Here is a 16,875-nt window from a genome sequence, read left to right as displayed (position 1 = left end):
TTTTCAAGTATCTGAAAGTCTGAATCATATCACCCCTGCTCTTCCTTTCCTCCAGGGAGTACATATTTAGATTCTTCAATCTCTCCTCGTATGTCATCCGATGAAGACCCTCCACCTTCCTGGTCACCCTTCTCTGTACCGCTTCCATCTTGTCTTTGTCTCTTTTGTAGATACGGTCCTCCAGAACTGAACACAGTACTCCAGGTGTGGCCTCACCAAGGATCTGTACAAGGGGATAATCACTTCCCTTTCTTACTCGATATTCCTCTCTCTCTGCAGCCCAGCATTCTTCTGGCTTTTGCTATCGCCTTGTCGCAGTGGTTCACAGACTTCATATCATTAGACACTATCAACCCAAGGTCTCTCTCCTGCTCCGTGCACATCAGCCTTTCACACCTCCCCCCCCCCCCCCCCCCCCATCGAATATAGTTCATTCGGATTTCCACTCCCATATGCATGACTCTGCACTTCTTGGCATTGAATCTCAGCTGCCATATTTTCGACCACTCTTCCAGTTTCCTTAAATCCCGTCTCATTCTCTCCACTCCTTCCGGCGTGTCCACTCTGTTGCAGATCTTAGTGTCATTCACTAAAAGACAAACCTTACCTTCTATCCCGTCCGCAATGTCGCTCACAAAGATACTGAACAGGACCGGTCCCAACACAGATCCTTGCGGTACACCACTTAAAAAACCGCTCTCTCTTCAGAGAAATTTCCATTCCTGTACGTACCAGGAACAGTCCAGACACCTGGGTTGTGACTTCCGCACCACAGATGGAGACAGAGCAAAACTTGTCGGGCTCCCCTACATTATAGTAGGCGCCACCCACAGCCCCTCAGTCTTTCTCTGTCTCCAGCAGATGGGGCAGGTCCACCCACAGTCTCTGTTGATCCTGTTAGTGGGGTTAGCTAGTCAGGGGAGGTCTGTTTTAGAAAAAAAAAAAAAAAATCACAAGTCAGAAGCCCGAGTCCTGGAAGCCTCCCAGGGGGGTTGTTAAGGTTCTGAGGGGACCAGCCCCCCCTGGTTGAGGCTGCTGCTGGGGTTGAGGACCAGCCTGTTTCTGGCAGCAGCGTCGGGGGTTGACACCACGGGAGCCCGGTTCACTCCCCCCGCTGGAGAAGAAGAATCAGGACCAGGGCCCAGCGGCAAGTGAAGAAAAAAAAAAAGTGTTATTTGTTTTTGTTGTTCCGGTTCGCCGTCCTCATCGCTCCGTTTTGTCGCGGTGGGGGGGGGGTGGGGGGTGGTGCCATTTTGGCCGGTTAGAGCCGTGGTATTAATTATTAAATTAATTTATTTTCCTCCCCGGCCGCGGACCTAAGCACAGCGGCGCATACCGAGGGGGGCCTCGTGCCGCGTATGCGCTCTGCTCGCTCGGCGTGTCTTGAGAGGGAGTGTGTTCGAATTGTGTTTCGGGCGGCGAGGGGCCGTCCGAGTCGGTCGGCGCGATCGGCCGGATGAAGGTGGCAGTGCTGAGCCGTTCCCGCCAAGCGCGGGAACGGCGGCCATCTTGGCATCGGTGAGGAAGCCACGAGGAAGGCCGCGGGGGATGCCGTTTTGCCTCCCGCGCTTTCCCCACAGCAGCGAGCCCCCGGGGGGCCTGATTCGCCGGCGAGTCGGAGTCTAGAGGAGGCCTCCTCGGATTCGGAGGCCTCCTTTTCGTCATATTTTGCAGGTTTGCTGCAAAACTTTTAAAATACAAAAGGTCCAAGAGGAAAAGAAGACAGGCGGCTAGAGGGGTTCGGACAAGCGATCGGAACCCCGGAAGAAGAGGGCGGGGGAGAGGTCCTCGGAGACCCGCGGACCCGCCCAAGGAGCACCGGCCCTTACGGGGAGTTCCCCAGGACACCGATCCGACTCGGTCTCGTCGGCGGAGGAAGATTCGGATATAGGGGCCCCGGGGGCTCCGGAGCTCCAACCGCGGAAGAGACTGTGCATCCCTGGAACGCCAAAGGAGCGGCCAGCGGTGGAAGGTGACGACCCCAAAGTCGTGTGTGCTTGTTAGGAAGGAGGAGCTGGCGCCGCTGATCCCGGCCATCCTTCAGGAAGTAGGAGTGGATGCCCCCCCGGTGGGGTCTCGAACAGATGCCAAGATGGATCCGGTGCTGCTGGGCCTTACAGGGTCCGGCGGTGGCCTTCCCGTTTCCACTTCTCGGCGACCGATATTCTGTTCCGGGAATGGGATACTCTGGAATTGGGCCTGAAGGTGAGTAAAGCTATGGACAAGCTGTATCCATTGCCGGATGACGCGCTGGAGATTCTGCGGTTTCCCAGGGTGGATGCGGCGGTGTCGGCAGTAACGAAACGGTCCACGATTCCGGTCACAGGGGCCACGGCTCTTAAGGATATCCAGGATCGGAAGCTGGAGGTCCAGCTTAAGAAGGTGTTCGAGGCTTCGGCCCTGGGGGTCCGCGCGGCTATATGCAGTAACTTTGAGTTGCGGGCAGGTTTGCGCTGGGCTCAGGTGCTTCAGGCCAATGCAGGTCTCTCGGGAGAAGAGTCGGTGCAGGCGGACCACCTGGAGGCGGTGATCGCGTATAGCGCGGATGCCATGCATGACCTCCTGCGGATGTCGGCTAGGGCCATGGTCTCGGCTGTTTCGGCACGCCGGCTCCTATGGCTCAGAAATTGGGCAGCGGATGGGTCTTCGAAGGCTCATCTTGGCTTGCTTCTGTTTAAAGGGAAGTTGTTGTTCGGTAAGGAGCTGGACGACTTGATGCAGTCGCTCGGAGAGAACAGGGCTTTCAAGCTGCCTGAGGACAGACACAGAAACAGGACATCTTTCTCCAATAGGGCCCGTTTTCGAGGGCCCAGAAAGTCGCGACCTCAGAGATCGTCAGGGCCCTCCTACCGGGCTGGCTCCTCGAGGTCGCCGTCGTGGTCTCAGTCCTTTCGTGGGAGAAAGTTTGGGAGGCGAGACGGTCCCTCATCGGGGTCGGGTCCAAAAGCCTCGCAATGAAATACGGAGGGTCCATTCCCCTCAGCCGGCTCTGCCGGCCGTGCCAAATGTGGGAGCCAGGTTGGTGCGTTTTTACGGGGAATGGACCAGAATAACGACGGATCAGTGGGTCCTCAGCGTGATAAGACAAGGTTACGCTTTAGATTTTGCACGAATTCCGGCGGACAAATTTTTGATCTCTCCTTGCAAGGGTCACAGCAAACAAGCGGCAGTCCGGGATAAGCTGCGTCGGCTAGAAGACCTGGGTGCGATAGTGCCCGTGCCACCGGGGCAATACCGTCGGGGACGGTACTCCATTTACTTCATTGTGGGTAAAGCTAGCACGTCAAACGCGTGTCCAAATGCGGGTTAACAGTGCGCTCCATACTGTATCGGCCTGCGTGGTATTACTGAATGCCTTCACTAGCATCAGTTTCCCATGTAAGGGTGCTAACCAATACAAACAGTTTTTTACAGGCACATCTTTTGTGCACAAAACAAAATTCATATATAGAAGAAACAGTAGGTATAGTATTACAGTAGGAAATATCTTAAATATTATGGCATATTCATGATATAACTGTGAAGCATCAGTAACTGACTATTTTACAAGAGAATATGACTGAAAAAGTGTCGCATGCATTTGAGAGCACCATGATTTGCAGCTGGGTAATAGTTTTAGTGGGGTAGAGTGCTGAAAGGAGCTTGGAGTTCAGGTTTCCGATTGTGAGTTGAAGGGAACATGCAGGGTTCTTACAGAGTTCTAACAGGAACTGCTGTTCCCTGTACGTACCAGGATCAGTCCAGACCGCTGGGATGCGTCTCCCTTCCAGCAGAGGGAGTCAGAGAAAAAAATTGAAAAGGCACCTCCCATATAACCTGGTGTGCCACCTGCGATCCCTCAGTATTTTCTCTGACTCTCAGCAGAAGGGTTGACAGAACCTGCAGTCCTGATTTTTCAGTTTCTTTAAATTTAGTTACATCTTTTTTTTTTACAGAGTTCTAAGGCTTTGGATGATTTAGTTAACACCTTTGGCTACAGCAAGTTGGTTGTATAAAAAAAAAAAAAAGAAGCTCGGTGTGGTTTTATTTTCTCAGGCTCTTCACTCAGCAGTGGTAGAGGTAAGGCGGGGGCTGGCAGGTCTAAAAGCCTTGTTCCCGGAGGGCCGTCTATCTCTGGAGGGGGATTAACCGGTGGGCCGTTTCTCCCCTCAGCGCTCCAAGACGAGTTTCCTCGGGTGCTGCAACGTTCCTAGAGCTCCGTAAGGCCGCGAAGCGGCAGGGTATTTTAAGTTCTTCCTTTTTCTTTCCTACTGCGCTGTTTAGAACCCCCCGGGATGCCACGAGGGCTATCGTGCTCAGCATGTGGGGAGGCGGGGTTGCGCCTCTCGCGGGACAGGGTTTGTGCCCGCTGCCTCCCAGGGTGGGAGGGCTCGTCCGGGGGTGATTTTGGGCCCATTTTGCCACGAGGGTGCGGAACGGCGATCGCGTCCGGGTCTGTTGCCGGCGCGCGCGGGAACAGCGGCCATTTTGTTGGAGCCCTGCCTGTCGACTGGGGTAGAGGATTCTCCGATTTCTCCTCCCAGTCTGTGTCCCGTGCGATCCGGGGCCCTCCCCCTCACCTATTGGATCCCTTAAAGGGCCAGTCAGTTTTTTCTTCAAAATTTATTTTACTTATGCTTAGGGCTTTTTTAGAGGCGGAAGCTCATCAGCAGGATGAGCAGCCCCCTCCCGCGAAGGTTGCCTGGCGGGACACGTCTCTGGATGCCCTTTCGGTCCCTCGGGGGGCTCCGGATCCTGCTCCTTTGGGATCTTTTCTGAATCCTATCCTCCAAAACCTAGATGGGGGTGTTGATGAGTCCGCTGCAGTAGAGGGGGACAACCCCCAGGTTTCTCGGCTGTTTCGCCAGGAGGAGTTGGATCCCTTCATCCCCCTATGTCCTGGAGGAACTGGAAGTGGAGGCACCAGTCCCAGTTCGGAGCCAGTTAAGGGGAAACCAGTACCCTCGGGGCTGCTTGCCCTGCCCCAAACTTTTCCTTTCTACCCAATGCTTAAGCAGTTGGTCACTCGGGAGTGGGAATCGCCAGACACGACCCTGCGGGTAGGACGGGTGATGGACAAACTCTACCCTTTACCTGAGGAAGCCTTGGATATCCTCAGGATTCCCAAGGTGGACGCGTCTGTTACTGCGGTCACCAAGCGGACCACCATTCCTGTTTTGGGAGCGACGGCTCTTAAGGACTTGCAGGATAGGCGGCTAGAAGTCCTCCTCAAGCGCATTTTGAGGTGTCAGCGCTCTGTGTTAGAGCGGCGGTCTGCAGTAGCCTCATGCAGCGTGCGACCCTTGGGTGGGTCCAGCAAATGCTCACATCACAGGTGTTGCCGCCAGAGGAAGCAGATCAGGCGAATAGGATGGAGTCCGCAGTAGCTTACACAGCGGATGCATTATATGATCTCTTGTGGGCATCTTCACGCAACATGGCCACTGCAGTTTCGGCTAGACGGCTTCTCTGGCTCTGGAACTGGTCCGCGGACGTTTCTTCCAAAACTCAGTTGGGCAATGTTCCTTTTAAGAGAAAATTGTTGTTTGGGGAGGAACTTGATGCCCTTATTAAGTCTCTTGGGGAGAATAAGGTATATAAATTGCCAGAAGACAAGCCTAAGTCTTCCAGGCCCTTTGGGCAGTGTGTTACTGTTTCCGAGGACAGCGCAGATTTCAGCAGTCGCGGCTGCCCGCCTTTCCCACCCAACAACAGACTCAGAGGGCTCAGTCTTGGCCTACTTCCTTTCGTGGTCGAAGGCCATTTCGGGAGGGAGGCTCTCAAGGGGCCACCGGAGATGAGCAGTCCCAATGAAGGTGTTGCGACCCTCTCCCCGGTTCCAGTGGTGGGAGGTCATCTCCCTGTTTCTCGAGGAGTGGGTCAGGATCACGTCGGACCAGTGGGTCCTCAGTATCATCGCCCACGGTTACGAGTTGGATTTTGCCCGCCCGTTAAGGATCTTTTCTGATTTCTCCCGCCGGCTCTCTGGCAAAGTAAGAGGTAGTCGGGCAAACCCCGAGTCACTTGAAATCTCTGCGGGCTATTGTTCTGGTCCCTCCAGAGGAGTGCAGGGCCGGCAGGTACTCTCATCTATTTCGTAGTCCTGAAGAAGGAGGGGTCCTTCCGGCCAATATTGGATCTCAAGGCAGTCAACCGAGCACTTCGGGTCCCCCGATTTCGCATGGAGACTCTACGGTTGGTCATTGCGGCCATCCACTCAGGAGAATATTTGGCCTCTTTGGACCTGACCAAGGTGTATCTTCACATCGGGATACGCGAGCGCCATCAGCGGTTTCTCCGGTTCATGATCCTGGCGGAGCATTATTAGTTCCAAGCTCTTCCATTCGGCTTACCGACAGCGCCTTGGGTCTTCACCAAGGTAATGGTAGTCATAGCAGCGGCCCTTCGGCGGCAGGGGATCTTGGTTCACCCATACCTGGATGATTGGCTCTTCCAGGCCAAATCGGAGAGCCTCTGTCGGGAAGCAGTGAGCAAGATTCTACTCCAGCTCCAGTCCCTTGGTTGGGTGGTCAACTTTGTCAAGAGCCAGTTGGTAGCATCTCAGGTTCTCAACTTCCTGGGAGCACACTTCGATACCTCGGTAGGCAAGGTCTTCCTCACTCGGGAGAGGAGGCTCAAGTTAGTGGCGCAGATCCATTGGCTCAAGTCTTTACCCCTGCCCATAGTATGGGATTATTTGCAGGTACTTGGTTCCATGGAGTCTACTCTGGAGGTGGTTCCCTGGGCGTGGGCGCATATGAGACCATTACAACGCACATTGCTTTCTCGGTGGGATCCGAAATCTGAGGAGTTTCGCCTGCTTTGCCACTGATGGAACCAGCCAGGTCCGGTCTCGATTGGTGGTTGATTCCGGCCCACTTGTTACAGGGGATGGACCTGGAGGAGCCGCAGTGGGTAATACGACGGATTCCAGCCTCACTGGTTGGGGAGCAGTTTGCCAGTCACAATCCGCTCAGGGTCGTTGGACAAGTTATCAGGTGACGCGGTCAATCAATCAATTGGAAACCAGGGCGTTACGCCTGGCGTTACGTGTGTTTCTCCCTCTGGTAGCCCAGTGTGCGGTGCGAGTCTTGTCAGACATCGCGACAATGGTAGCCTACATCATCCGCCAAGGAGGAACTAGGAGTCGGTCGGTGGCCTGGGAGGCCGAAAGGCTAATGACATGGGCAGAGCGATATCTGGTCCAGTTGGCGGCCTCGCACATAGCCAGGGTAGACAATGTGCAGGCAGACTTTCTCAGCCGCCAACATCTAGATCCCGGCAAGTGGGAATTGTCCGACGCAGCCTTCCGGCTGATCACTCGTCGTTGGGGGGTTCCACACCTCGACCTGATGGCAGCTTGGACAAATGCAAAGGCGCCCGGGTTTTTCAGTCGGAGAGATCACGGGTCGGAAGGAGTGGATGCTTTTGTCATTCCATAGCCTCGCGGCATACTATTGTATGTGTTTCCGCCTTGGCCACTAGTGGGCAAGATTGTGCATCGGATAGAGAACCACATGGGGTCTGTCATTCTGGTAGCCCCAAAGTGGCCCCAAAGGCCGTGGTTTGCGGATCTGATCTTGTTGGCGATCGGTCCGGTACTTTTCACCCACCTTCCGAATCTTCTTCGACAAGGTCCAGTATTTTTAGATCGAGTGGATCACTTTTGTCTAGCGGCCTGGCTTATGAGAGGAGGCAATTGAGGAAGAGGGGATATTCGGATTCGGTTATTTCTACCCTCTTGCAAGCACGGAAATCGTCCACGTCATTGGCCTATATTCGTGTTTGGAGAGTTTTCGATTCTTGGTGCCAAGGTTTGAACGTCCCCCCCGCATCTGGCTTTGGTGGAACACATCCTATCCTTCCTGCAGGAGGGGCTGAAGATAGGTCTAGCTTGCAGTTCTCTCCAGGTGCAGGTCGCAGCACTAGGTTGCCTGCGGGGCAAGATTGATGGATTTTCGCTGGCAGCTCATCCAGATGTGTCCCGTTTTTAGAAGGGGGCCAAGCATTTGCGCCCGCCAGTACGACAAATTTGTCCTGCCTGGAGCTTGAATTGAGTTCTTAAGGGCTTATGTGGTCTTCCTTTAGAGCCCCTCCGGTGGGCTACGTTGAAGGATTTGACACTTGACTGTTTTTTTTGGTAGCCATTACTTCCGCACGGTGAATTTCAGAGCTTCAAGCTTTGTTGTGTCCGGATCCGGATCTTCATATTTCGGATTCTGGAGTTTTGCTGCGGACCGTTCCCTCCTTCTTGCCCAAGGTGGTATCGGCTTTTTATGTGAATCAGATGGTAGAGTTACCAGCTTTTCCGAATTTGGATCCGACTTCTGAGACGGATAAGGATCTGCATAAGTTGGATGTGCGCCGGGTTCTCCTTCGCTATCTAGAGGTGACCAATGCTTTTCGATTATCGGATCATTTGTTTTTCTTATTGACTGGTACTAGACGGGGATACAAGGCATCCAAAGCTACGACTGCTAGGTGGTTGAAGGAGGCCATTTCCTCCACTTATCTTTGCACTGGGCGGGCCATACCAGAAGGCTTGAAAGCGCACTCTACCAGGTCTCAAGCGGCCTCTTGGGCGGAGAGCCAGTCGGTCTCGCCGCAGGAGATTTGTAGAGCAGCCACTTGGAAATCCTTGCATACTTTTGCGAAACATTACCGTGTGGACGTCCGGGATCCGGAGATCGACTGTTTTGGCAGCAGTGTTCTTCGTGCGGGACTCTCCAGATCCCACCCCAATTAGGGCAGCTCTGGTACATCCCAGCGGTCTGGACTGATCCTGGTACTTCCAGGGAAAGGAAAATTGGTTCTTATTTGCTAATTTTTGTTCCTGTAGTACCAAGGATCAGTCCAGACGCCTGCCCTGGGGTTTTTTGGAGATTCTGTTTTTTCTGTATGTTTTCTTCCTCCTTCTTACCATGGCAGAGTTCTTTACAGGCATGGGAAGGAATCTTCTTGATTGATATGTTATGCGGCGGTACGGTTTGTTTCTTTTACCGCGCGTATTGTTGTAGCCACTGGTTGTTATATTTGGGGATTTGTTCTCCTTTATTGGTTATTCTGCTTTGATATCGTATATACTGAGGGATCACAGGTGGCACACCAGGTTATATGGGAGGTGCCTTTTCAGTTTTTTTCTCTGACTCCCTCTGCTGGAAGGGAGACACATCCCAGCAGCCTGGACTGATCCTTTGTACTACAGGAACGAAAATTAGCAGGTAAGGGCCAATTTTCCTTTATTGATGTTGGATGACTATTACCACTATCCTTGTCCTCTTTACAAATGTTTCTATGCTTTTTGTTAAAATTATTTAATTATTCACTAATTATCCACTAGAAAAGGAACAAAGCAGAAAGTAACTCTTGCACATTATAACAAGTCTTTACTTTTCCTTCCTCCTCAGTCTGTTAAATAACATTTGGAGTCCATTTCACACTGGCTGGACCCATGAACGAGATCTGTAAACAGGAGCCTCCAGAACAGCTTCAGCACCAGTTCAGGCTTAAAACAAAAGAGGAGCATGAGGAAAGCACTGTGAAACAGTCTGCTCCTGCCCCTCGCTGCTGGGGAGCGCACGCAAAAGACAAGGTCTACATTCACAGTATCGCCACTCCTGCCTCTCATCACCAGGGAGTGCACGCAAAGGATGAGCCCTATAAACCTGATATCTCCACTCCTGCCTCTCATCACCAGGGAGTGCACGCAAAGGATGAGCCCTACAAACCTGATATCTCCACTCCTGCCTCTCATCACCAGGGAGTGCACGCAAAGGATGAGCCCTACAAACCTGATATTTCCACTCCTGTGAGTCAGCACCAGGGAGTGCATATAAAAGACGAACCTCACATACACAGTATCTTCACTCCTGCCTCTCAGCACTGGGGAATGCACATAAAAGATGAGCCCTACATACCCGATGTCTGCACTCTTACCTCTCAGCAGCAGGGAGTATGTTTAGAAGACGAGCACTACGTACCCAGCATCTCCAGTCCTGCCTCTCGGTATCAGGGGGCGAATGCAGAGGATGAGCCCTACATACCCAGCATCTCCAGTCCTGCTCCTCAGCATCAGGGAATGCAAGCGGAAGACGAGTCCTACATACCCAGCATCTCCAGTCCTGCCTCTCAGCATCCGGGAGTACACACAGAAGACAATCCTTATATATGCAATGCATGTGGAAAAAGTTTCAATAGTTACTCGCACTTTATTCAGCACCGGGAAACGCATAAAGCTGATAAACCATATAAATGTACGAAGTGTGAAAAATCCTTTGGTTATAATGCACATCTTATTCAGCACCAAAGAATCCACACAGGACAGAGACCATTTCAGTGTATGGCATGTGAGAAATGCTTTCGGCAAATCTCAAGTCTTATTAAGCACCAAAGAACTCATACTGGAGAGAAACCCTACAAATGTACTGAATGTGAGAGAAGTTTTATTCAGAAGTTCAATTTGATTGAACACTTGCGAACTCACACGTCAGAAAGGTTGTACAAATGTACAGACTGTGAAAAGAGGTTCAGTCAAAGAGCAGGGCTTTATCAGCACCAGAAAACTCATGCACGAGAGAGACCATTCCAGTGTGCGGAGTGTGATAAAAGCTTCAATAAAAGCTCCTCACTCAATCAGCACAAGAGAACCCATACAGGGGAGAGGCCCTATAAATGCACGGACTGCCAGAAAAGCTTCCGTCAGAAGGGAAATCTTATTGAACACATGAGAACGCACACAGGGGAGAAACCGTATAAATGTGCAGTGTGTGAGAAATGCTTCAGTCAGACCTCACATCTTATTAAACACAGGAGAATCCACACCGGAGAAAAACCATACCCATGTGCTGAATGTGGGAAGGCCTTCATTGAGAAGTCAAAGCTTACGGCACATCAGAAAACCCACTCAGGAAAGCGGAAATGATGGTGGCACCTTCAGAACTACAGAGACCACTGGTATAATAATGTGCAAATGCTCAGCATAGACGATGCCTTTTCTGGAGGATGAAAGCCATTCTTGATCTGAGGTCTGCTCACTCAGGAAAGAGACCACAGCAATGTGAATGGGATCAGCAGTGCTCAGCCAGCAACAGAAGATAGTGAGTTTAGGCACAGTATGATTGTTTAAGAGGGTCAGCAAGCTTCACTGTCTAATCATGCCCAAGATTTCCTGCCTTCCAATTGTCCTTTTATAAAAATTTGTAATTTGGTACCCTATGTTTCCTTTGACCTCAAAGCGAGCTACAGTAAAGCCTAGTCAGTGGCATGGGAGACTGAAAAAGCCTACCAGTGATTCCTGCTTCCAACAGGTCGGGTTGGGGAAGAGAGAGAGTTTCCTTGTGAGTGCGATGCTGACGACGAGCCCTCTCTTTCACAGGATAAAGCTTGTGTTTTGTAGCTTCAGAATATCGTGGGAGGGGTAAATATTATGTGAGCTCATAGCAAGTTTCCAGACCCAGCCACTGGACGAAAAGCTGGTGGTATCAGGTGAGCCAGGCTGGCGCCCCGCAATGCTCCGATGAGAGAAGCGATCCTCTTGTGCCTGGGAAGTTGGGAGAAACCTAGACTAGAATGAAAGAGCTTTCCAGGGCCATCCCATCTGCTCATTCTCCCTCCCTCCTGCTTTACCCTTCCTTGGTGAATGCTGATATGGTATTTGCTACACCACTTTCACGGGGAAGACCGTTCTGTGCTTCCTGTGTGTTCCTCCTTTCAGCCTCGTGTCATGAATTTCCTTTCCTTTCCTTTGGAGAAAGAGACTTGCTTCGTGTGCATTATTTATACCTTTAAGTTATATCCTCCTGTCTCTGCTTCTCTAGGGTCTGTACGTATTTAAACCAGTAAGTCTCATGGTGCAGACTCTAGCATTTCCATCATCTTCTCTGGTTTGCCTCCTCTTGCCTTATCCCTCCATCGGCGGGGTCTCCAGCACTGACTATGATACTCCCAGCTGAGTCTTCGCTAGTCATGCTCTTCTCTGCTAGTCAGTCCTCTGTAGCACTTTACTGGGTCCCTCTCCTGCTTGCTGGCAGCTCATTCCCATTGTGACTCTCTCTGCTAGTCCTGCCTCTCCCTGGCACTTTATTACCTGCATGTGATGAGTCTGGGTCACTCCCCAGTGTGCTCTCTCTCTCCTCTGCTAGTCCTGCCTCTCCCTGGCACTTTATTACCTGCATGTGATGAGTCTGGGTCACTCCCCAGTGTGCTCTCTCTCTCCTCTGCTAGTCCTGCCTCTCCCTGGCACTTTATTACCTGCATGTGATGAGTCTGGGTCACTCCCCAGTGTGCTCTCTCTCTCCTCTGCTAGTCCTGCCTCTCCCTGGCACTTTATTACCTGCATGTGATGAGTCTGGGTCGCTCTCCATTGAGGATAGCCTGAAAACCTGACTGTCTTGAGAACCATTCTTCCATGCCCTCTGCAACCCCGACTAGAACTGGCTTAAGACTGACCCCTGTAATGCTCTAGTGCTGACCTTAATCTCATAACCATATCACACAACCCCTACCTAAGCACCTTAGAATGCACCCAAGGGTGTGTCCTGGAAATGAAGTATATAAGTATATCCCATCCAGTGAACATTCCTGATCCTCTTACCTAGTCAGAGAAAGCAAGAACACTTGTCTGGCCTGCCCTTCCTCTGGAAAAACCTGCTGCCTCAGTTCCCTTCATCTTCCTGATATTACGCAATGCTTTAGTAGTGATTCCCTTAGCTTGACCTTGGTGTGATGAAAGCAACTCGCCTGCAATCACCAGCCTCTTCCATTGTGCCACTTTTATGCAGAGGATGTCAGCCTGTCTCCAGTGCACAAAGTGAACTTATGAGCAGTAATATCAATTGTCAAGACTTCAAAATTAGCTGCTCGCATTTCTGCAGCTTTCAGAAACTGTTTAATTAATGTTTCATCCATGTCATACTTATAGTAGGGGCTTGTATCTGTAAAGGAGGTCGAGGAATGCTAGCTCTGTGCTTTAAAAGAGTAGATGAGGGAATTCAGATCAGTGGGGAGGGGGTGAGATATTAAAGTGGGCATAATTTACTATTCCAGCCTATCCTGTAACCCGGCAAATAGGCCAGAAGATGATATAGAATGGGCCAGCAGAGTCATCATTGCTAGATGCAGGGCAGCTCTTGGGCTCTGCTGTCCACACCTTACAGCAACAAAACACAGCAGCGCTGGCCCGTAAAGATGCAGGAGCTCCTTTCTGAGAGTGTGTAATCATGCCCGTCTCTTCATGCCCCAGAGTGTGGTACTTAATGGGCGGCATGCGGGGCATGGTTAGCTGGGCCCTGAATATTGCACTCTGCACCTCCTCCTCTGACTCCTTCCAGGGAGAGGGTGCTCTCAGCAACGAGGCGGTAACTGAGCCAGCAGTTGTATAGAAAGGGAGCTGGGGTCCTGTGTGTCTCTTTGTTTTAAAATGAGGGGCTTCCTGTGCTTTCCTAGCCTGCTCAGGGTGCCACATCAGATTTCTGTTAATGTAGCTGTGCCTTGCACGTGAAAGGCTGGGGAAACCATGCTCTAGGCCTTCCTCTCCTCCAAATCCACAAAGCCAAGCACTGACTGCACTTCAGAGTTTGTAGAGGAGATGTTCCTGGAGGTAAAGTGTGAGATAGTCTCTCTGACAAGTGCACGAGGCCTCACCCTGTAAAAGCATAGAAGTATGGATGAACAAATAAATTCACGCTGATACTATTTATTGGACTGTCCCCTGCATCAGGCCAGTTACTGGGATGCAGTAGTAGAGAGTGGGCTAGGCGTGAGGTTGCCTGCATACATCAGGAAGTTACAGCTTTATTACAAAGGGAGATTGGACTGTCCCCTGCATCAGGCCAGTTACTGGGATGCAGTAGTAGAGAGTGGGCTAGGCGTGAGGTTGCCTGCATACATCAGGAAGTTACAGCTTTATTACAAAGGGAGATTGGACTGTTCCCTGCATCAGGCCAGTTACTGGGATGCAGCAGTAGAGAGTGGGCTAGGCCTCAGGTTGCCTGCATACATCAGGAAGTTACAGCTTTTATTACAAAGGGAGATTGGACCGTCCCCTGCATCAGGCCAGTTACTGGGTTGCAGTAGTAGAGAGTGGGCTAGGCGTGAGGTTGCCTGCATACATCAGGAAGTTACAGCTTTATTACAAAGGGAGATTGGACTGTTCCCTGCATCAGGCCAGTTACTGGGTTGCAGTAGTAGAGAGTGGGCTAGGCGTGAGGTTGCCTGCATACATCAGGAAGTTACAGCTTTATTACAAAGGGAGATTGGACTGTCCCCTGCATCAGGCCAGTTACTGGGATGCAGTAGTAGAGAGTGGGCTAGGCGTGAGGTTGCCTGCATACATCAGGAAGTTACAGCTTTATTACAAAGGGAGATTGGACCGTCCCCTGCATCAGGCCAGTTACTGGGTTGCAGTAGTAGAGAGTGGGTTAGGTGTGAGGTTGCCTGCATCTATCAGGAAGTTGCAGCTTTATTACAAAGGGAGATTGGACCGTCCCCTACATCAGGCCAGTTACTGGGTTGCACTAGTAGAGAGTGGGCTAGGCCTGAGGTTGCCTGCATCTATCAGGAAGTTTCGGCTTTATTACAAAGGGAGATTGGACTGTCCCCTGCATCAGGCCAGTTACTGGGTTGCAGTAGTAGAGAGTGGGCTAGGCCTGAGGTTGCCTGCATACATCAGGAAGTTACAGCTTTATTACAAAGGGAGATTGGACCGTCCCCTGCATCAGGCCAGTTACTGGGTTGCAGTAGTAGAGAGTGGGTTAGGTGTGAGGTTGCCTGCATCTATCAGGAAGTTACAGCTTTATTACAAAGGGAGATTGGACCGTCCCCTGCATCAGGCCAGTTACTGGGTTGCACTAGTAGAGAGTGGGCTAGGCCTGAGGTTGCCTGCATCTATCAGGAAGTTACAGCTTTATTACAAAGGGAGATTGGACCGTCCCCTGCATCAGGCCAGGTACTGGGTTGCACTAGTAGAGAATGGGCTAGGCCTGAGGTTGCCTGCCTATATCAGGAAGTTACAGCTTTATTACAATTACAGCTTTGTAAAGGGATCAGGCATAGTTTGACCTAGGTGAGGAAGCCCGTGTCTTTATTAAGCTCTTCATGATCAGATATGGGCCCTTGTGTTGCTGTAATCTAGGACTTCCTGGTGTGTGCAGGGAACCTCCAGCCTAGCTCAGTCTGTACTGCAGCGAGGTTAAGTCTTGCTCACTGCTATTCGTTTGTTTCTTATTGAGTGAGATGCCTTTTAACCTTTTCCCCTGCAGGGAAACGGTTTATCCTGTCCCCTCCAGCCTCTTTGCTTGTGGAGGGAGGCTGCTGGGCCTGCTCTGCTTCTCTTAATTGCACGTTTGCCGTATAAGAAGTAGGGTGTTGTCAGGAAAAATAAACTAGTGAGGTAATGAAAGACAGCCCCAGCCTCCCAGCAAAGTTTCAACCCTCCACAAGTGTAAAAAAAACAGGTTTGAGAAGTGGAATGAGAGCAGCTACCCCTGCTTTCCGTGTCATATTGGAGTGAAAGATCATTTCAGCAGTGCGGAGGCCACGAGCCCCACCCTCTTCCTATTCTGCGCGGGCTTTTAGTTAAAATACGTTTCAGTGATGCTCTTTATAAACAGGGCCTCGTTTCCTTGAGAGCTCCCCTGGTCAGAGGTTGAACAATGGTGCCTGGGCTTGGGGTTTATACACAGAATATGCTTTGCATTTAAATTGTGTTTTGTGTGCTAAACCTGCTTTTCTACACACATTTTTTAACTTCCCATGCATTATGCATTGATCATGAAGATTGTTTTCTAGTGCACAGGTTTAACACTCCCCATGCATCAGGAAGTGACAGCTGATCTTTGCTTGCTTTGGGGTTTGCATTAGCGAGCACTAAGTTGTGCACACTTTTGCAGATTAGTGCATTTTTTAAACTCCCGCCACATTTACATACCATGACATCTGTGCTTTTAGCGCGTGAATAAAGAAGACGTGGATAATTTTCAAAAGGATTTACGCATGTAAATGTAACTACTGCTGTAGCAATTTTTCAAAGGCCATTTACCCGTGTAAAGTGCACAGATAAATCTTACGGACAAGTCAATGGCATTTATTGTAGCAATTTTCAAAAGCCCACTTACACCTGTAAGGTGGGAAACCCAGTTTAAGTATGTAAATGCTTTCTAACATCAGGCCCATACTGCACTTTAGTGTCTTCTTACGTTTGAGTCTGAGTTGGGAGCTGAGGGAATAGTGGTTTGCGCAAGGTGACAAGGAGCATGCGTGGTGGGAGCGGGTGTCCCTGATTCTCAGACCACTCCCTGTAAGCTTGAAACCTTGATGACAGGCAGTGCCAGTCACAAATGTCGCACCCATTGTGGGTTCCACTTCCGGTGCCAGGAGGCTGCAGAAACGCTGCTGACTTTCCACAGATAGCGGGCGGGTATCATGCCGGGATGGCAGCTCTTGTAAGTATCAACCTAAAAGCCAGGTCACTTTCCCTGGGGCTGATGCAGTAAAGTGCGCACAAGTTTACCTGCGTTTTGGATGGGCGAGACTAGCACCCGTTGCAAAAAGGAGATTAACGCATCCAAAACCTGCCCAAACAACTGAACAGCAGATCCACTCATAACATGTAAATTCCATAGAGATGAGGCTATTAGCTGTTACCCCCCCGATACAGGAAAGTGCTGGGTGCCACGACAAATTTTTCTCACAGGACAAGCAGGATGGTTGTCCTCACAAATGGGTGACATCGAGGATGGAGCCCACCACGGAAAACTTCTGTCAAAGTTTAAACAGAACTTTGACTGGCCCCTACTGGGCATGCCCAGCAAGGCACTGACCCTGCAGCCAGCAGGGGTCTCCCTTCAGTCTTCTTTTTTCCACGCAGCAGTTGCCACGCGGTGAAAGGAGCTCTCTAAC

General features: G+C 51.0%; 1 protein-coding gene across 1 annotated transcript; it reads left to right on the top strand.

Moving 5' to 3' along the window:
• The first annotated feature begins 9,348 nt into the window (after window positions 1-9,348).
• Window positions 9,349-11,249, top strand: LOC115079696 (zinc finger protein 501-like). Its single transcript, XM_029583446.1, has 2 exons — window positions 9,349-9,628; window positions 9,692-11,249. Exons 1-2 carry the CDS (start codon window positions 9,431-9,433, stop codon window positions 10,898-10,900), a joined length of 1,407 nt encoding a protein of 468 aa, XP_029439306.1. The 5' UTR covers window positions 9,349-9,430; the 3' UTR covers window positions 10,901-11,249.
• Window positions 11,250-16,875: the final 5,626 nt, after the last annotated feature.

This window comes from Rhinatrema bivittatum, chromosome 1 (genome assembly GCF_901001135.1).
Source record: "Rhinatrema bivittatum chromosome 1, aRhiBiv1.1, whole genome shotgun sequence".
NCBI classification, from domain to species: Eukaryota; Metazoa; Chordata; class Amphibia; order Gymnophiona; family Rhinatrematidae; genus Rhinatrema; species Rhinatrema bivittatum.
This window is presented reverse-complemented; position numbering and strand designations above follow the sequence as displayed.